The 22,089-nt window shown below is 34.4% G+C and overlaps 1 protein-coding gene across 1 annotated transcript; it reads left to right on the top strand.

Moving 5' to 3' along the window:
* Nucleotides 1-440: 440 nt before the first annotated feature.
* cdhr2 (cadherin related family member 2) lies at nt 441-21,916 on the top strand. The gene is made up of 31 exons (XM_051127828.1): nt 441-573; nt 2,489-2,554; nt 2,832-2,897; nt 2,997-3,136; nt 3,231-3,284; nt 3,367-3,456; nt 5,355-5,444; nt 5,544-5,666; nt 5,869-6,012; nt 6,195-6,270; nt 8,130-8,248; nt 8,391-8,609; nt 8,708-8,863; nt 9,121-9,282; nt 9,371-9,432; nt 9,552-9,795; nt 11,150-11,389; nt 12,780-12,852; nt 12,981-13,565; nt 13,966-14,037; nt 14,124-14,173; nt 14,338-14,495; nt 14,601-14,703; nt 14,789-14,877; nt 15,030-15,098; nt 16,629-16,776; nt 16,897-17,018; nt 17,233-17,346; nt 17,456-17,539; nt 19,087-19,150; nt 21,122-21,916. The coding sequence occupies exons 2-31, from the start codon at nt 2,503-2,505 to the stop codon at nt 21,284-21,286; spliced, it is 3,933 nt and encodes a 1,310-aa protein (XP_050983785.1). The 5' UTR covers nt 441-573; nt 2,489-2,502; the 3' UTR covers nt 21,287-21,916.
* The last annotated feature ends 173 nt before the right edge of the window (nt 21,917-22,089 follow it).

Below are 22,089 nucleotides of genomic sequence, written 5' to 3'. Positions count from 1 at the left end.
AAAGACACATGGCTCTATAGTTGTCTTAGGAAGTATACGCCCTGCTAAACAGTAAACTAGAAATGGTGCTGCACCTTTGTCTCGTGGTTCCTTAGCTTTTATGATCTCATCTCAGGTATAATAAATTTTTTATTTTTTTCCATAATCATAATCATAATTAGGAACGATAAACATTTCTGTAGCCCTAGTTCTATCCATTCTCTATTCCATTAATCTTGTCTTTTGAGTTTGCTGAATGAATGTGTGAATGGGCCGGATTATTCTGGACATAATCTGTTGTGACATTTGTTTGCCTACCCACACTTGTTGTTCTGCTAAACCATTCTCTGAACACTGTTTTAGCATCTGATTCTGTGGTGCCACTAAGCAGCTTTGTCATCTGTCTACAGGGTGAGAAGAAGACTGAATTAAGCACGCAGTCTTTTCTTGCTGCAATGTTAATGATTAACATTTACAGCTGAAGGACAGTAATAGCCAGTGATGCCCTAACCAAAGGTCTCTTATGTTATATACTCTTCCCTCATTTGAAGAACGCCACTTTTTTGGAATAGCTCTAAGAGGAGACTGGGCACGGTAAGTCTTCATCAGCCTTAATTCATTTTCGAATTCATTACTTCTATTTACATTCAGTGACTGCAAGTAGATCAAGAGGCTATACCTATGCTTTACTTTTTAGAAATTATTCTTTCGTGAATGATGGCTTTGTAAATTTTGATTGTAGAATATTTGATCTTGACGAATCTAAGCAAGAGACTTTATAGCAAACATCTCAATTTGATCTCATGCATACGAGGAATATTTGAAATATTAAAAATACATAAGCTGTGATTTTACTTGATTGATGATATTCAACCATTCCAGAGCTTGAGATGTAAGAAGTTCAGAAAAAAAAAAAATAAGGCACACTCTAAAGAAAATGCTGGGTAAAAACAACCCAGCACTTTAAGTAATATGAACAAACCCAGCGAATGAGTTTGATTAAATGTTTAACCCAACCTTTTGGATAATTTTAACGCAACTATTGTTTTAAAATTACTAAAATGAACTAAAAGTAGGCTGTAAATTAAAAATCAGACACATAATTACTAGAGGCACCGGCAATAATCATTTATTACATTTATTAATAAACACTAAAAAAGTGTATTATGCAAGAAATAATCGACTTTGGTCCGTTGAAAACACACCCAAGGTGGTGATGCGGCCACGACGCGAACCTCGGGTGTGTATTATTTTCTAAGAATTCAATGGACTGAAGTAAATTATTCCAATAATTCCTCTTATATTACAGTTACCACACTTCAAGACATTAATCAGATCATATATTTCAAGGCATTCATTCGGGTTTTGCCCCTAAAACGCTATTGTGTGTAGGATTAATTTCTTACGCAGCTCATCCAACACCTCAGTTGCCAATTCCAAAATGTCATTTCAGACAGTAACCACGCTTGAGTCCTTGATAGCAGACTATGCGGTTAATAATGACGTTCTGACAGACAGACAGACAGACGGGGAGAGAGAGAGAGAGAGAGAGAGAGAGAGAGAGAGAGAGAGAGAGAGAGAGAGAGAGAGAGAGAGCTCCTGAATTACCTATCTGTAGTCTGTGTATGCCTCAAAGGCGTTCAGCAGCAGCGTCTCTACTAATGGTGAAACCTGAGAGTGAGAGTGGGAGAAAATAGAGTATATGTTTTCCGTACATAATAAATATTTTACTGTTTTAGGCTGCAAAGACCTTTGAAATTACTGAAATCGTGTGGCGAAGTGATATAGACATGTAATGCGGTCAAGACCTGCCTGGAACTACCTTCGCCATGCCTTTCGTCAGCCAATCAGATTCAAGCATACAAACGCCCTGTAGTATAATTAATTAATTATATAATGAATTAATTAATAATTTAGTATTAATAAATTAATAAATTGTTATTTATTCAGCTTATTAATAAATGTTCGTTTATTGAGCATATTAATAAATTTGGATTTCCAACCTTTTTTGAGGCAATTTTAAGCAATGGTTGAGTTAAAACAAACTCATCATCAGTGTCTTAAACTGCTACTTTGGATTGATCTTTGATTTTTAGATTTCTGTGTGTGTGTTTCCTATAATATATATATATATATATATATATATATATATATATATATATATATATATAGTATTAATAAAATAATAAATTATTATTTATTCAGCTTATTAATAAATGTTCGTTTATTGAGCATATTAATAAATGTTGATTTCCAACTTTTTTTGAGGCAATTTTAAGCAATGGCTGAGTTAAAACAAACTCATCATCAGTGTCTTAAACTGCTACTTTGGATTTATTTTTGTTTTTTAGATTTGTGTGTGTGTGTGTGTGTGTGTGTTTCCTATAATATATATATATATATATATATATATATATATATATATATATATATATTTCCACCTAATTTTAGAGCTGTAAATGTTCTTCATTTAATGGTGATTTTGTGTTCTGTTTCTTTGACATTACAGCTTTACAGACAAACATGGGGAAGATGGGGAAACCTTTACTTCTCCTTCTTGCTTTTTTAGCATCCTGTGAGTATCTGAGAATTAGTCAATGCCCTTATCATCAAAAAGTTGTGGCTTGTTAGACTGTATAGCTCGAAGTCCAGATTCAATAATGATGCAGTCTTGGGTGGACAGAAGCCAATGTAATTAAGTTTTACTGCCATTTACAGTGGATAATTCACAAATGTAGCTTTTTTTTATTTAGGTTTTTAAAGATTTATTTATTTATTTATTTTTTTGGATTTTTGTCTTAGAATTGCTTTCTTGTAACTCACATACTTATTCATGTTTGTGTTTTCTGCAGCGTACTGTAATTCTGTCCCTGTGATTAACATGGCTTTGGTAGAAGTGAGGGAAGATCTTGCAATAGGTCTGTACATCAGCCCAAATTTCAGTCTCAACTCAGTCTCATTTTGCATTGTTCTATGCATGAATGTAACATTTCCCTATTTATGTATTTTCCCGGCAGGTGCATTTGCGTTTCAAATCGATGCATCTGATCCAGATAATGACCCTCTAGCATATGGTATCTCTGGGACGGACTCTAGTCATTTTGAGGTCAACACTGTAACTGGTGAAGTCAAAATCAAGAGCAGGCTTGACAGAGAGGTATTTTTGTTAGGATTTTAAAAGTTTGCTCTCTATTAGTGAATTGAGATGAAGGAACAAATGTTTATGTGTTTTTTTTTGTTTTTTTTTTCAGATTAAAAACCTCTTACTCGTAGACATTGAAGTGAATGATGGCGTTTATGCGACTGTAAGTTGGATCTACTGGAACTATTACAATGCTAGGAAAAAATAACTTTCCTGAGTTCTAACATGTCTTTCTGCTTTTTTAGGTGACAAAATCCGTATATATTGCTGTTGCAGATGCTAATGATAATGCACCAGTATTCCAAAATCTGCCCTACAATGTAGAGGTTCTAGAGGTGAGTCATCCTGTTATCCCTTGGTGTGTATAGATGTAAATATGAATGCTGTAAGAAGGAGTAATTCACCTAAACCTGATACTTTTGTAGTTTACTCACCTAATGTCTTTAAGAACAGGGTTTTCAAAATTTTTCAAATAGGTAAAAATGTTATGAATTACAAAATATGTCACTGCAATTTACTTATTTAAATGTAATTTAATTTCCCCAAAACTACAGACTAACATTACAAGGTCACTTTGTAAACTCTGCACAATTATTAGCATAGAAGCTTAATTTCACCAAACGGTTATTATTACCTAATCAGCTGAACCTTCTGAATGACAATAGCCCCACCTACTCACTGAAACAGGTATTAATTTTGCTATATTTTAACAGTGTTTTAAAAAAGCAATGCTCATGTGACGGGTGCAAAAAACGGTGAGGCGCCAAAAATCAGCAAGACAAGGGCCCGAAAAAGCATAAGTCATAAAACACAGGCATAAGTCAGGTACTTCAGATGTATTTCCACTAAAAAGTAAAAGAAGATAGCTACTAAAAATGAAAAAGTAGTGTTAGGTTACTTTGTAAATGTAATAGGTTACAGATTACAAGTTACCATATTTAAAATGTAATAAGCAGTGTAAATATTTCAATTACTTTATTAAAGTAATGTAACTGATTACATATGACTTTATTTTTCTACATTTCTAATGAATGTTTTCAATCTTCATTTGAATTAAGATTTTAATCATTTCATTTTAAAGCACAGCCACCACAAAATCAGACTTTAGCACTTCTTTTAACTCTGAGATAATTCTGACGTTAAATAAAGGTTTAAAATCATAACAAGAAATAGTTGTTTAGCTGTGGTGCTGTTTTTGAAATCAAATCATAGGGTAGACACTAGCATCTAACAATGCTTTGAAAAAAACAGTGAATCTTAAAATGATGGCGTTTATGTAAATTCAAGTTGGATCTACTGGAAGTATTACAGTGCTAAGAAAAATTAACTTTCCTGAGTCCTAACATGTCTTTCTGCCCTTTTACGTGACAGAAAAAAGCATATACATAAACCCAAATAGGAAATAAAACAGTTATCGAATAAGCTCCTAAACTCCAGAAACGTTGATGTCTCATATGAGCAGACAACACAATTTGAGGAAAAAAGTCACTTAAATCTGTGGGTTTGTGTGAAAATATTCAGATGTAACTCTCTTTTTATTTGTTAAAATTTTCATAAGTAACTGTAATTTAATTACACTTTTTTTCCCAGTAACTGATTACAGTTACATTTATTTTGTAATTAAATTAGGTAACGCCATTACATGTTACTGGCTAACATTGTAAAAACAGCCAATATGACTTTAATACTGTATTTCATTTTAAGTAAAATTTTGCTTGTTTTTCACTAATGGAGAGGGGGCCCGAGTCAATATGATGTACAGAGCGCCCGGAAACCATAGCGGCACCCCTGCCTAAATCTGTCGTATGGGATGACAGAAGACATGCTCGGACTAGGCTATAGCACATGAGTAATAGGCCTAATTATTACGGTGCTATTGCTTGGAAAAAAAAGTATAACCAATGCATTGTTGTACAAAATTCTCTGTTTTATGGAAGAAGATAAAACAGATGGGTTTGGAATGACATGAGTATGAGTAAATGGGTTTTATTTGGGTGAACTAATCATTTAAGAGGCGTTAAGATCTACAAGCTGTGATGGTGTTGATCCTGTGTGAATGTGAGCTGGGTTAATTCTGTCTGTAATCTGCTCCAATTTAACTTTACTCTCAGTCTGAGCGGTTTAACACAGAGAGAGCTTCAGGAAGTGGCAATGTGCATTTGTTTATTTTTTTCAGGGTAGTTTGATCTGTTCCTTTACATTTGTATGTTTTTTCTTCTTTTCCTTCATACAGAGCATAACTGTGGGTAGTACAGTGTTCACAGCAAGTGCCACAGATAGTGATGAAAATATGGCTGGTATTGTGTCCTACAGAATTTCAGAAGTATGTCCCCTTCATGTCATAAATTGCATTTTTAGCTTCATATCTCAGGTTAATTGTATTTTTGTAAGTATTTTCATAAGTTTCATATGTTTGTCTTAGGTGGTACCAAATGATGGGGCTAGCCTATTTTCAATCTCAGAGACTTCTGGAGATGTTAGTCTGAGTGGAACTTTGAACTTTACTGACAAAAGTCCTTTCTATCAAATAACAGTCATTGCATCTGTAAGTATTTATTCATTAAATAATCATATTTAGATAAGTGATGGGCAATCTTTTGAAAAATCAAAAAAAAAAAAAGATGCATAAAAACATTGCAGTATTTTATTATTTTTTGCAAAACAAGCAAAAAGAAATCTAAAAATCTACAAGCATTTATCCAAGCCGTTTACTGCGTAATTTGCTAACTGTTCATTGGTTTCGCCAGGATGGCGGTGGGATACTGAATGGTGTCGAGACGGTTCAATCCTCATCAGTAACTGCATTCATTACGGTTAAGGATACACCAGATCAAGACCCACAGTTTCTAAATTTACCTAACCTTGCTACTGTTGATGAGAATTCAAATGTGGTGAGTGGTGTATTTTTTTTTCATTTTATTAACTTTGTAATGCCATACTTCTCTCCTGTGAGTCAGGAAGCTTTTTGTGCACCACTTGGGTGTCAAATGTAAAATCTTAATCATACAGCAAAAACAGTTGAGAGCCACACACACTCACTCACCTTTGAATCTCTCTGCACACTCCATCTCAGGGTATGACAGTCTTTAATGTGAGAGCCAGAGATCCAGACACTGGGGTCAATGATAACATCCACTACAGTATTGAAAGTGAGTCAACTGGAAATTTTATTTTAATAATGCACTTGGACTCTACACCTTGTAATGTTTTTTTTTTGTTGTTGTTTTTTAATTACAATTGTAATTGAGGAGCCTCTTTTATAAAATGTTGCACAGAAACCATCTTAATTTGATCTTACAATTACGTGTGATTGATAGAATGAATGGACGCCTCTCTTTCAGATGTGAAATCTATGAATAGCAAATGATCTTGAATGTGCGTGCAACTGAATGGTTTCAGCTCTTGTTTTCAGCCTTGTAAACAACTTCTAATTAATGTCATTAACATATAAAAGATCACCAGTCATCCTTCAAATCGGTAACACTTTATAATAACGTTCAGTTGTAAGTCATTTATAAATGATTAGTTAATGATGAAATAATAATTTACAAAACATTTACAAATGATCAATAACTGATATGCTAACAATTTGTGTATGTTTTATTAATTCATTTACAAGTGAATTACAAGTTCATTTACAAGTAATTAGTTAATGATGAACTAATCATTTACAAAACATGACTGTGTGTTTATAAATGATTAATAAGTGATATGGTGAAAAGTACAAAAATGCAATTATTCTAAAACTATTTTCTTTTTTTAAATAATAATAAATTATTTTCTGTCAAGTGAATAAATGTGTAAACCCTTTCTCTCATCAGCACAGACTTGTGTTCTGTGTGGAGTGTGTGGGATCTAGTGATAATGTGAACCAGTTTTACCCTCCACTGAAGATCACATCAGGTGCACAGCGCTAAAATACTCCATGTGTTTACGATCTTTACCCTCACCAGTCAGCCCTTACATTGCAGTACGCACAACAAATATTCAAAACCTGTTGTTTAAACACATGAATAAATCATTTACAAATCTTTCTGCATCCCCTAATCTAAAGTGTAAACTAATCATCAGCTTAAATGTTTTACAAACCTGCCGGTTACAGGTTGTGTGGGTATACACACTGGTGGGGAAAGATCTACGAATGATGAGTAAAACATTTACAACTGATGAATTGTTTACACTTTAGATTAGGGGATGCAGAAAGATTTGTAAATTATTTATTCATGATGTGATCTTCAATGGCGGGTATAATTATTTATAATTTATTCATAATATATTAACTAGTAACTTATTAACCATTGACTAAGGATCTGTTTAATTATATCATGATATGCTATTTTTTAAACAAAGATAACTTATGACAGATTTGTAAATCGTTAGCATATTACTTAATCATTTGTGAAGGTATAGTGATGATTTGTAAATTATTAGTTCATCATTATATAATTACTTGTAATTATTTGTAACTTAATCTACAAAGCATAGACGAAAATACTAACATATCACAACATATCACTACGAATGCATAGTCATGTTTTGTAAATGATTAGTTAATTATTAAAAATTGCTTGTAAATTACTTGTAAATGAATTAACAAAACATACACAAATTGTTAGCATATCACTTAGTAAACTTTTTATAAATGTTTTGTAAATGATTTCATTATTAACTAATTGCTTATAAATGACTTACAACTAAACGTTATTATAAAGCATTACCAAAGTGGGTACGTCTGCTCAGACCCTGATGTGACGCCAAGCTCTTTTCCATGTAAAGGTAGTTTTTACAAATATGAGTGAAGGTGTAGATTTAAGCGTGTGCACTAAGATCACTTTATAAATGAGGCCCATAGTCTCAAATCTCAGATGTCATAATCTAGTCTCTCTGTCACCAATGATTAAGATATAGTAATCAGCTGGACATGTGATCTTGTGGCAGCCATGAGGAGAGTTTTATTTTATTTATAAAATAAACTTCTTTGTTTCTATTATTTTGTCCTGTTGCACAGGTACTAATGCAATAGACCTGTTCCAAATCGATGAGAATACTGGAGACGTATCTATCCAAACTACATTCGACCGTGAGGAATTACTCGATATAGATGCTGTTGTGATTTTGCAAATAAAGGTGAGATTACTGTCTATTGAATTTAGTTGTATCTTGTTATGATATCAGATTGATTACAATTTAATGGCAACAATATTTGGCACCAAACCAATGCCACTGTATACTTAATTTGTTTTTTTATTTTTTTCTTCCTGCACTTCAGGCAAGTGAAACAAATCCTAATGTGAATGGAGTTATTGCAAGCACAACAGGAGAACTACAGATTTCTATTGGAGATATAAATGACAATGGCCCAAAATTTTATGAGTGTGTAAGTGATACCTGCACGGAAAAAGACACCTTCACTGGTGAAGTTGAAGAGCATTCATCTGCAGGAGTATCAGTAAATGAACTGAATATAAAAGTCGAAGATCCAGACCAGGTCTGTAGTTACAACATTTGAATGTTTTCTGAGGACTTTTCTGAGTATGATTATTTATGTTTTTTCATGTGTTAATGATTAATTTATCTTTGATCCAGGGGCAAAACAGCAGGTTCAATCTCCATCTTGAGGGACCTGATAAGGAAGCGTTTGCTGTCAGTCCCAGCGCTGGACAGGGAGAAAGTTCTGTACAAGTGACAATAAAAGATCCATCTGCTGTTGATTACGAGAAGAAGACAGTAATGTCTGTTCAGGTTTGTATATGAGGGTGTGTCTCTGGAGATTTACCACATAAGATAACCGGTCCAGTAGTTTAGAGAATTTTAAACTGGGTGGTGTTCATGAGCCAGCCATAACTCAACAATTACCTTTATACGAGTAGTATAATGTATAATATATAGCAGTTAGTTTTAATTGCTTAACAATCATACGAGTAGCATTCAGAAAATGTGTTTGAAACCTGTTTGCAGTACACAAAATTATAATAAAATGCACTGTTAATACTCCCCAGATTATTGCTGAAGATGCATCCGATAAATCCTTCACTTCTATGGTTACTGTCACCATTAACATCAAAGACGTAAATGACAACTTTCCTAAATTTGAAAATGAGACTTATGAGTTTTCTGTGGATGAACACTGTGCAGACGGAACTGTTGTGGGCACCATTACTGTAAGTGTATCTTCTGTTTACTCACTTTTCCTTTTCGTGGTGACTAAGATGGATTGATCTGACACTCACTAATGTTCTGGTTTGACAGGCAACAGATGAAGATGCCTTGGATGTTGGCAAACTCACTTACAAATTGGTGCCGGAAAGCATGTATGTTGAATATTCAGTGTGCTATCATTTGATTTGGACAAAATTACTCAGTCACTGCATGTTTGCCATAAAAAGAGACTTAAGATGCTATCTTCTTTCTTTTCCTAAATTTACATCAGGCGGGAGGTTTTCGATGTTGATCAAAATAGTGGAGTTATCTCTGTAAAAAATGGAGAGCGTCTTGACAGGGAAGGCACCAATTCCTACTCACCCACCCTGCAGGCCATAGATGCAGACGGCAAGATTGGTACCACTGTTGTGATGATCAACATTAAGGATATTAATGATCAGACACCAGAGATGAACAGAGACCTTTATGAGGCCTATGTACAAGAGAACCAAAAGTTAGAGCTTAAAATTCAGGTAACTTTATGGATGTAATGGTGATTGCAAAATCAGCATCGACCTCTAAAATGATGAAAGAGAGATTGTGTGAATGTTTTGTATGCCAGTTTTACTCACGTAACTACTAGTGCTGGGTGATTTAACCAAAAATCTCTATTCTGGCGGTTTAACGGTTTATCATGTTTTTTTCCCCTGACTGTGCCTTTATATTATTCAAAATGCATGAAAGAGTTGCAGAACCACTGCATTTTAATCACGATCCAGACAAACATGTTACATACATGTAGCATGAGTAGTTTCTGATATAAATTAACGTTAGATTGTATAATTTCAAAATTTAACAGAAAAACAGAATGGTCTGACTGTAGCTTGTGATATTATGCTACATAAAACACATTTGGACGAAATAAAAACAACATACAGGCAGAATGAGAGCAAATTCACTCTATGACAGCAGGTGGCGCTTATGGAACAGAAAGCAGCATTGACCTTGGTTACAGATGTAAACAAAGCACTTCCTGCACTTTTAAAAATACGACATTAATATGCATTATATGGAGGATAAGATGACATTTTTTGACAAATTAAAGTTAATAGGTGGTAAAGATACGTACATGCAGTAATAATTAAGATATTAGCCTAATATTTCACCTACCTGACCGGAAATGATAAGAACAAACACAAATGTTGTCTAGAACCTTGCCCTGGAAATTCTGGTTCAGTTTGGCCAACCACAAATGCCCTTTGTACCTCAGACAGTTTTTTGCAGTATTCTCCTTGATTTGTTATAACTTTTGGCAGTCTTTAGTACTCCAAATGTTTGATTAGTACAGCCCAAAGCATGAAAATAATTGACCATCTTCAGCAGCAATAATCAGCAAAGTATGCAAGTTTTGTTCGGTTCAGTGGCATTGTTTATCTCCACTGTTGACATTATGGCTGACTGATAATAATTTTGCACATTGTGAACAGTGAGCTGATCTGCCTGCTATGTTACAGAATTTTCAGCATCTCTGGCTTCTGTTAACAGCCGTTTACAGTTGGTAAAAAAAAATCATACCTTTTGCATAATTCAAACCGTTACAGTAGTCAGCATTTGAAGTGGATCAAATCCTTTCATTAATTTTGTCCTAAAACCAAAAAGAATACCTGTCCTTGTCTTAAGACAACTTTGATTAACCTTTTTTGATCCACTTCAGATGTTGACTACTGTATATCACCCAGCACTGTTAACTAGTAGTTGCATGGTGGTAGCAACACCAAAAAACTATATTCGTTGAAATGACTTTGGATAAAAGTGTCTGCCAAGTGCATAAATGTAATGGAAGTCTGTATGTCTCTAAAGGGAAATCTGTTATATCATTTTTGATAGGCTACAGACAGAGACGACCCAAATACACCGAACAGCCAAATCCAGTATCGCATTGAGGACAGCCCGTTCAGTAGTAACTTTACTATAGGCGAAGAGACCGGTGTGCTTACAAACAGTGGTCTATTGGACCGTGAGGCTATGGACCCTGCCCTAGATGGCAGGATTGAGCTGACGGTGATCGCTTCAGATATGGGGACACCACCCCAGTCTTCCTCAACTAGTGTGATCATCAACATTGGGGTGAGATTGCAGCATTTATATAGTTAGAGATGTAGTGCCCACTAAAAAATGCTACATTTTACCATTTATTGATGTTTGCACAATTATATGCATACATTTAAACATATATAAATTTGCGTATATTTAGCTTTTATATGCATTTTTTAAAATAGATTTAGAAATATATTTACAGTTGAAGTCGAGAGTTCACATACACTTTGCAGAAAATTAGAGGGATCATAGAAAATGCATGATATTTTTTATTTAGTACTAACCTAAATAAGATATTTAACATAAAATATGTTTGCATATAGTCCACAAGAGAAAATAATAATTGAATTTATAAACATGATCCTGTTCAAAAGTTTCAATACACTTGATTCTTAATACTGTGTTGTTACCTGAGTGATCCACAACTGTTTTGTTTTGGTTAGTGATAGTTCATGAGTCCCTTGTTTGTCCTGCACAGTTAAACTGCCTGCTGTTCTTCAGAAAATCCTTCAGGTCCCACCAATTTTTTTTTTTTAGCATCTGTTGTGTATTTCAACCCTTTCCAACAATGACTGTATGATTTTGAGATCCATCTTTTCACACTAAGGACAGCTGAGGGACTCATATGCAACTATTAAAGAAAATTCAAATGCTCACTGATTCTCCAGAAGGAAACACGATGCAGTGAAAACTTTCTGAATTTGAAGTTTAGGGTAAATTTTACTTATTTTGTCTTCTGGGAAACATGTAAGTGTCTGTGGCTTCTGAAGGGCAGTAATAAATGAAAAAAAAAAAATATTTAGGCAAAATAAGAAAGATGTACACATCTTCATTCTGTTCAAAAGTTAATGCATCATGTTTCCTTCTGTAGCATCAGTGAGTGTTTGAACCTTCTGTAATAGTTGCATATGAGTCCCTCAGTTGTCCTCAGTGTGAAAAGATGGATCTCAAAATCATACAGTCATTGTTGAAAAGGGTTCAAATACACAAAAATGCTGAAAAACCAAAGAATTTGTTGGACCTGATGGACTGTTCTGAAGAACAGCAGGCGGTTTAACTGTTCAGGACAAAAAAGGGACCCATGAACAACTATCATTAACTATCACAGGCATATTCGTGTGTTGTTCAGGTAACAATACAGTATTAAGAATCAAGTGTATGTAAACTTTTGAACAGGGTCATTTTTGTAAATTCAGCTATTTTTTTTATATTTTATTTATTTTATTTTAAACATATTTTATGTGAAATATCTTATTCAGGTTACTATATAAAAAATAACATGCATTTTGTATGATCCTTCTTATTTTGGTGAAATAATTAACATTTTGCAGATTCTGCAAGGTGTATGTAAACTTTTGACTTCAACTGTAAGTCATTTATTTAATTAAGTAACATACATTTTTGCTTCTATTTTTCCCAGGATGAAAATGACAATTCTCCACAGTACCTTGATCTTGCTCCCTACGAATTTAGAGTAAATGAAAGTGAAGGAGGCAAGTAACTTGTGAACACATTTCATTATGATTGTTTAGTAAATTTCCAAACCGGTATTATTATTTTAAAGAAATAACCTATATGAACATTTTGCAAAAACTGCCAACATTTTGTCTCCCCTCTATAGGCATTTTGGTTGGCTCTGTGCGGGCTCACGATGCCGACCAATCCGACTTCAATAACCGTATCTTCTTCAGCATTACTGATGGTGGTTTTGGAAGTTTCATATTGTTTTCTGAGGCCACCAGTGAAGGTTACAGGGGCAACATCACAGTAGATCCCGCTGTTGCGCTGGACTACGAAAGTGACCGCAAGACGTACGACCTAACGGTGGAGGCCTCAGACTTGGGTCAGAAAAAGGTTACGACAACAGTGAAAGTAGTAGTGGTTGATGTTAACGACACTCCACCTCAATTCCCATCCAACATGATCCTGAACGTAACAGAGAACAGCACCTTGACAATGCCTCTGGGCAAAATCGACGGCAAAGATGTGGACACTAACCACCTTCTACAATATGAGCTTGATTCTACTGAATGCCAGTGCAGTGGCATCAGAGGACCGTGTCCCGAAGAGTGGTTCTCAGTTGAGCCTAACGGCGATGTGATAACTGACACTCCCTATGATATTGACTATGAGAAATGTGATAAAGTGTTCTTGAATGCCAAGGTGGTGGATGTTTTAACTGAGAAGAGGAGTAACAGTACTAATGGTGCGTTCTGTTGCTTCATATTGCCCTTTAAAAAAGTGCTTTCTTTCCTGTGCTTTTCTTTTAGGAGTAGCTTATCTCAAAAATGTTCCAATTCATATAATTTCTTTCGTGAATGGAGCACAACAGGTGTTTTTCATTACAAAATGAGATTACAATTTTTTTTTTGGCAATTTTAGATTTCATTTCGGGTCACATACAGTCAAACACAGTCGTTTATGTGACACAGATTATGTTTAAGTGATTTCAAACTTTAACTGAACTCTTTAACTGAAAAAAATATAGGACTTAGAAAAACATGAGAATGAACTGTTATTTTTTTAGGCGCACAGTTGCTAAATTTAACATCATTTTAGTCTTTATTGAGCGCAATATTAATAAAATATTATTCACTTGCTTGTAGGAGTTGTCACTATTAATATTTTGGATACCAATGACAATGCCCCAGAGTTCGTCGTCTTACAGGACTTCTATGGTAAACAAAAATTATTTGAGTAAATAAATTATTGTCAAATGTATATTATTTATGCAAAAAGATTTAACATATTTCTGTTTCTTTAGTTGTAGTCATTGAGAAAGTTGAGGTGGGCACATCTGTCGGCAGAGTTTACGTAAGTATGATAGTTTACATATTGACCATTTGATGTCTCTTTATGTCACTCTTTGTGCTACAATAAGCATTTATCCACTGTTATGTAAGTTTTTTGTCACAATATAATGAAGTATTTCTCCATAAAGTATTTTCCACGGGTTTGTTTCCTCTTTCCATTTTAAGGCCATAGACAGAGACACAGGAGACAACAGGAAAACCAAATTTGAAGTTACCAAGGTGGACTTTGTCAGCAGCGAAGGGACTTCCACAGAGAGTTTGTTTCTCTACGCTGATTCTAACGATCAGGAAGATTCTGAGGGAAGGTTCACTGCATACATACGGTAAGAAATTAAAATTTCTAACCTGTTCGTAAACCACGAATAGGCATCATGTGGTGAGATGCGACAAGTTTACAATATTAAATAATTTGTCTCTCTATGCTTAAGGTCCCAGAAGGTATTGGAAAATAATAAAAGAGGAAAGTTCCTGGTGGAGGTGAAGGCGTTTAACACTGGTGATAAGAGTATCAGTTCCACCTCTGTGGTTGAGGTAGGGCATTTTCACCCCTACAGTTTATTTTTAATCTATTCAGACTTGTTTATTCTGGTCATTTTCTAATTGCGTTGTTTTGCAGCTTCTCACAGTGGACAGCTCCTACAGAGTCAGTCTCAGATTTAGGGCATCCGTGTCGGAAGTCAATGCGAATTTGCCTCAGATCAGAGCGTAAGATGCACTTTAATGTTGATTTGAATGTACTGATGTGTGAAGAAGCGTTATTTTAAAGGACACTTGGAATATGATTCATGATTATTATTTATTTGATGCTTTTTTAGAATTCAGGTCAAACGGAGTAAATGTGTGTAATACTTTTACAGGATTCTGATAGGTGCTACAAAAGCAACGGTTGAATTCTTCAGTGTATTCAGTGAGACGTTTAATCAAAGGTAAGTTTTAACCATCCACGTTCCCATGTATACATATATACATACAGTAAACTACACTGAATCTCACCAAACTCATGCAAACCTGGATTTTTCCTTTCGTACCTGTTATAATATGTATAATCCAGCAGGTGGCATGTACATCATAGAATAATGTAGAATCTGAGTTCTACATTATTTTTTATTTTCTCTCCCAGAGAGACTTAAAACTCCCTGTAGGTTTCCTGTCTTGTCAGTGCTGGTGTTATTAAGCAAACGTTTCCTTCATATGGCATAATTACAGAAAAGTATGTATTTTATTTTGGCAAAAGACCAACAAAACATTATCCACACTGTAAAAAATGTCCACCTATTTCAACTTAAAAATTGAATCTCTAAAAAGTATAATAAGTTTGGTTGTACAAGTCATTTGAACTTAAATTATATTAAACTGACTTAAAAAAAAATCAAGTTGAATCTTATATAACTTACAGAAAAAACTTATTTTGATGAGTTAAAGTCCCCATGATATCAAAACTGAAATTTTTGGCTTTTAATATGAATATACAGAAATTTACAGATAATTTACTCACCCTCTTGTTATCCAAGATGTTCATGTCTTTCTTTCTTCAGTCATAAAGAAATTATGTTTTTTGAAGAAAACATTTCAGGATTTCTCTCCGTATAGTGCCCCCGAGTTTGAACTTCCAAAATGCAGTTTAAACGCAGCTTCAAGAGGTTCTAAACGATCCCAGCCACGGAAGAAGGGTCTTAGAAATGATTGGTTATTTTCTAAGAGACACGATAGCACAAAGTGAATCATATTTTATAGCAATATAGATGAGATTGTGGCTGTCATATGCTGTCAAATGTAGCTTTACCAAGCTCATCGGTTCTGGCCCAAGCTGTGATATAAACAACACATAGAATAAAGCTGCATGTTTTAAAGCACTTCAGTTGAGCTTTAATGTTAAAACATAAGTTGCCTTGACTGATCATATTTTTTTTAACAAACAAAATTTCTTTTTACTGCTCAAGGGACCCAAAAGTGATCATAATTTACTCCCCTAAACCTGTATAACTTTATTTCTTCTGTGAAATATATTTTAAAGAATGTTCTGTGTTATTATCAACTAAAATTATAAAAAAATTTAAATTTGTTAATTGAAATACATTTACATTACATTCCAAGAGGAACAAAAGCTCGTCAAAGTGTCAACAATATTTGTAACATTCATTGCCAGGTTTATTTGACTAGATTAGGAATACATATATAAATAGATGATAAATTAAAAATGAATGAAAATGAATGAAAATGAAAAATGAACTGAAATGAAGTGAGTTTAATTTGAAATAATGAAAGTACTATAACTAAACTGAAATTATTTTAAAAAGAAACTAATAAAAGTGGCAAAAGCCAATAATAAAATTACTCAAAGTAAAATGAAAACTGAACTTGTAAAAATGCTAATTAAGTATATAAATGTGTGCCATAATAGCCTATAAATAATACAGAAAATACAGTGAAAGCAGAATTTTTTATGTCCTTTGCAGAGCTGAAGAGATAACCATTTTGGAGGCTTATTTTGTGTTCCCAAATGGCACTGCTCTGAACTATGATGAAGTGACTGCAATCCTAAATTCAGAAGAGGTCTACGTGGAATATGGATACCAACTAACTCAGCTTGGATTTACTGGCATTGTAAGTAACAACAACAACAAAATCCCTCTCCCAGTACTCCAAAAGTTAATTCTGAAAGCTGAAGTTGTTGTTCAGCATATTAAGATTTTCATTTTTTAAAACTTCTTTTTTCCTTACCAGTCAACAACTGTTACCGAGACTACCGAAGTCAAGACAGAGGTATTCGTCATGATCGGTTTGATGGCTGCATTGGCGATCGTACTTGTTGTAACAACCACCTCCCTCGTGTGCATCAGAAGAAAGTAAGCTCTACTGAATTACCCATTCAAGTTTCAGTGATATCAAAGAAACACTTACTGTTTGGTTTGCATGATGCTCTTGGTACAGCTTGTCAGTCTCTGTATTATATAGCTCTCCTTGATGTGCACCTACACACATAGGCATGAGTTTCTTAATCCTGTCTGCGACTGTGTCAGAGTTACAACTTAACACTGCTGGTCTCTTTCTACCCTTTAGCTACAAGAGGAAACTGAAGGCAGCCAAAGCCATGAATTCAGCAGCCACAGTGGTCATAGAAAATCAAAAGACCGGCCCTGTTGTTCCTGGAACCAACAAATACACCAAAGAAGGGTAAGGCAGACATCACGGCTGCTTAAAATGCTGGACAGTTGTATAATTTTTTTGAACAGGGATTCAGCAGCAGGCTGGTGTGTGAGATTGTCTGATATGTATTCCACAGAGCAAACCCAGTGCTGAATATGAATATCGACACGGCCACAGACCTTGGCTTTGATGAAGATGGCTCCAGCGCAGACAGAGAGAGGTACCGTGACAGTACACTATAGACACTATGGAAAAAAATATGAAAAGATGCTCAGTCCATTAATGAAGATTTTATAGACTCACCAACAAACCTGACTTATTTTATATCGTCATTGTCATTCTATTTTTAAATTGTGCTAAATTACCCAATTTATTTAATTACATTGTAAAAAAAAAAACAAAAAAACAAAAAAAAAAAAAACAATTTGAGTCAAGTTAAAGTAATTTGTTATCCTGCTGCCTTGAAATTTTAAGTTCAGTCAACTCAAATAAGTTTAGTCAACTTGAAATGTTAAGTTGTACTAAGTGACAACTTGATATTTGAGTTGACTAAACAAAAAATTGGATTGCTAAACTTAACAAATGGGTAAGTGACCCAGCTGCCTTAAAATTTTAAGTTGAATCAAGTCAAATATCTAAGTTGTCACTTAGTAGCACTTCACATTTCAAGTTGACTAAACTTTTTAGTTGACTAAACTTAAAATTTTAAGGCAGTTGGGTAACAAATGATTTTAACTTGACTCAACAAATTGTTTTTTACAGTGTACTAGGGCTGTTAATCTATTAAAATTTACTCAAGTTTCTGAAAGAAGTGTTTCAGGCTTATTTGTAAAAACAGTAATATTGTGAATTACAATTTAAAATAACTTTTTAAAAATTCAGTGTCTTTTGATCCTTCAGAAATCATTCCTACATGATGATTTGGTGCTCTAGAAACATGTATTATTATTGATAGTCAGAAATAGACAGAAACAGCTTTTATTTGAAAAACTTTTGTAGCATTATAATGTTTTTACTGTTACCTTTGATCAATTTAAAATATTCTTGCTGAGTAAATTTATTAATTTCTTTTAAAAAAAAAGTGACCTTAAACTTTTGATTTGTAGTGTGTAGATCAAAGTTTATCTGACAGTTTATGTCAGTTTATGTGTTATTTTTTATTACTATTAATCATAGTAAATTATCAAACACTAAATCAACAGCCCTATTAGTTATGCAACCATAATTGTCTGGTCTCTCAGGCAGTTTGTGATTTCATGTACGTAAAATGTGATCTTATCTGCTCTGAAATTATCTAAACAAGTTGATATCAGTTTGTACATTCAAAAACTGACTTCACTGTAAAAGGCCACTGACGTATTTATCTTGTCATGGAGCCCACATTCTGCCAATGAACTTAAATGGCATCTATAAAATCTATTTAAGATGATACAGTATGCCATTTGTCCAGGAACAATACTGTGGTTCTCCATAACAGATAGCATCTGTTTGTGCTAATCTGTGGGTTTTAGATTATTAATTTCGGTAGCAGTAGTTTTAGTTACTTGATGTTGTGATGTTAGCGACCCCATATTTCTCAGAATCACACTAAGCTGTACTACATGCTAAACGAAGCATGTTTTTTTATTTTATTTCAAGCTACGTAACTGGTCCAAAATGTCTCTACTGGTAACTTTTTCCCCATAATGTCCCTCATGTCTTCATACAGAAGAGTTGCTTTGTGAGATTCTGATTATTTGTGTGTGCTGTGTGTCTGTTCTGTTTTAGCCTTAACTCCCTGGACTACAACATTGATATGGACATGGAAGAAAAAGACACTATGGGAATGACGGTAAATGTATTATTAAAATGACGATAATATACAGTGGGGAGCAAAATCTGGGACAACTAGTGAAAGTCAAAATAATTAGTGAAACGATGTTTAAAAAAAGAACACTTATTGGAGAATTTCTCAGAATTTGTCATGTCACCTTTTTTTGCTTTAATAACAGCAGCACTTAAACTGCATGAACTTCATAAGTTTGTGTAAAACCTGATAATCATGTTCTCCAGCATGATTTGAGGCATTCACAAATTTGCTAATTTGATTAGTGACAGATCTAAAATATTCCTTAGATCTGGGGTCCTATTATGCTTTTTCACTTTTTGAAGTTTAGTCAATGTGTGGTGTGTATGTTTGGGCATAAAAAAGATCTACAAAGTTACAAATCTGAAAGTTCACTCCAAACGGAGATATTTCGTTTTTAAAAAAATCTCTTTAAAGAATTACAACGAACGGCTCCTTTGGACTACAGCGTTTGTTTTGGATGTTATGATGTCAAAACGCGGCCCATCAAAATATCATTAAAATAAATCCCGCCTATAGAAATTCGAATGGTTGAGGAGTGGGTAGGGACGAGGTGGGAGATTATCCTAACTTTAGCAAAGCAGCACAGAAAGCAGCTTCTGAGACGCTTCAATGAGATGCAGTGCAGCGGGTGTAAACACAAGCATTGACTAGAGTTCCCGTGTCAGAGTCGCCACTGGTGGAAACACAAGCATTGACTAGAGTGACCGCGATCAAATTATCCTGTCACTCCCAAGCTTTAGAACGGCATAGACGGGTGTTTCTCTTCATCAGTCCAAAACAAGTCCAATAAAGTGAATCCATCCATAATAAAAAGTGCCTCACATGGCTCCTGGGGTCAATAAAGGCCTCCTGTAGCGAATCGATGCGTTTTTGTAATAAAAATATCCATATTTAAAACGTAAGAATCACTTTAATATAGCTTGCGCTAACACAAAATTTGCTGCTTTGACATGGGGCGTTGCAGTACTGAAACACCGTCTAAGCTGTTCACCAATCACATCGCAGTGGGACAGCTAACCAATCACAACGCATTTAATTTTTTGGAGGCAGACCTTCATTAAACCCAAAACTAATCGATCCATTTGTGCCAGGCTGGGAGAAAGGTATTGTTATAATGTAAATTATGTGAAAAATAATGCGTTTTTCAAGCCACCAAGCATGAAAGCATGTTCTAGTACACCCACAAAACAAAATCAAGACTTTGTAAAAGAGCATAATAGGTCCCCTTTAAAGGGAACCTGGGTATTAAGACTTGGCTTAATATAACATAAATGATGTCTCTTACTGAAATATGTAGTAGAAAAAACCTATGACAAGCATCAGCATGTTCACATCCTGCCAGGATGGCATCTAGCATTTCTTGTCTCTGCCGTTTGTAAGCTCTTACAGTAGCTGTGGTCTGCTAAAAGCCTCAAAGACATCAGGACTGAAGTGGAGAGAATAAAGACACTTGTCTTTAATAAGTTTTATTCATCCACAGGCATCTTCCCATGCTTTTCTTCTTACATCTTACATCACTTCTCTCATTGACCTTCGACTGAAAATTACAACAAAAAGCTGCACAATGTGTCAATGTATCAGTATTTTACCTCAACGAGTGCAGCTATTTCAAGTCCAAAATATGTATAAAATATGTGGATTTTTAAATAACAAGTAAAAGTCTTTCTTGGGTTTTGTACTACATATTTCAGTAAGAGTCTTCATTTATGTTATATTAAGCCATAGAAGTCTTAACTGGGTTTTACCCTAAACAAATCTGAACTCATATAACTTCCCAAGTTTGAAAGGTTTTTAAATCACAGATGTTCAATGTAGTGGCAGACTTTTGAATTCCACAGTATATTACAAGCACATTTCCAGTGCCTCTTATAAACGCTGGGGCATTTTTAGTCATGAGAAAAAGTTCTTTAGCTGAGTATGTTTTGAGAACTTACATTTTCTGTTGTGTGACAGGTAATTCAGGAGGAAGAGGAAGAGGAGGAGGAGGAGGATGAAAAGAGTGTCTCTTCGTACATTGAGCCTCTGGGTGCTGCACTGGCCCAGCGAGAAAAGAGGAGAGGTGGAGACAGCCCCGGTCTCATTTTTGAAAACCCTTCCATAAACACCACTGACCTCTAACATTCAGCAGCCTCTGACCTCCACCTATTTGCCATTTTTTTTTATACATGGTCCTGCCAAAAAGGAGAAAAGACTCAGTTTTGCAAAATATTCCATTTGGACAAGCTCTAACTCTAAACAAGACCTTTAAAGTTAACCCACTTTAAATCACCAATGCACTTTAAACTGTAAGAGTTGGAGAAAAAAAAATCTCAGTGCACTAAATACAAGCAGTAATTGAAACAGTATTTAAAGTCAAATTTTACTTACATTATTCTTAATTGGATTAATTTTCCATCATCCTTTTTTCATATTCTGAATCTCCAATATGCAATATGTATTCTTTGACTGTAATGTCTTGTCATACAGAAGAATGAAACTCTCTTAAAAAATTTAATTTATTCTTTTCTGTCTCTGAGCAAAAGAAAAACTAAACTGCATCAACAGAAACTAAAGTAAAACTGCTTGTGTATCCTGCCAAATATTACCTGGCACTAGTCTGCTAAGTTTTGGTCTGAGTCAAATCAAGCAAAATCTTGCTAAGCCAGATTGGTGACCAGGGTGTATATATATCGTAAACTGTCTATATATGGTGTATTGTTATATGTTCTAAGTGCAATCATTCGATAGCCTGTTCTGTGAATTTGAAAAAAAAACAACAACATTTTTTGTTTTGGTATTTTACTCTAATAAAATTTATCATGTTAATCAAAATGAGTCACAAATCAGCTTTTGCTTTTCCCTTGTAGACATGATTTAATTTCGAAACTATTCACTTTCACAAGAGTCACAAAACATCACAGGGAATGTAAGGCTTGGAGGTG

Source organism: Labeo rohita, chromosome 14, assembly GCF_022985175.1.
Source record: "Labeo rohita strain BAU-BD-2019 chromosome 14, IGBB_LRoh.1.0, whole genome shotgun sequence".
NCBI lineage: Eukaryota > Metazoa > Chordata > Actinopteri > Cypriniformes > Cyprinidae > Labeo > Labeo rohita.
The sequence above is the reverse complement of the archived record's forward strand: the minus strand, read 5'-3'. Positions and strand labels throughout refer to the sequence as shown.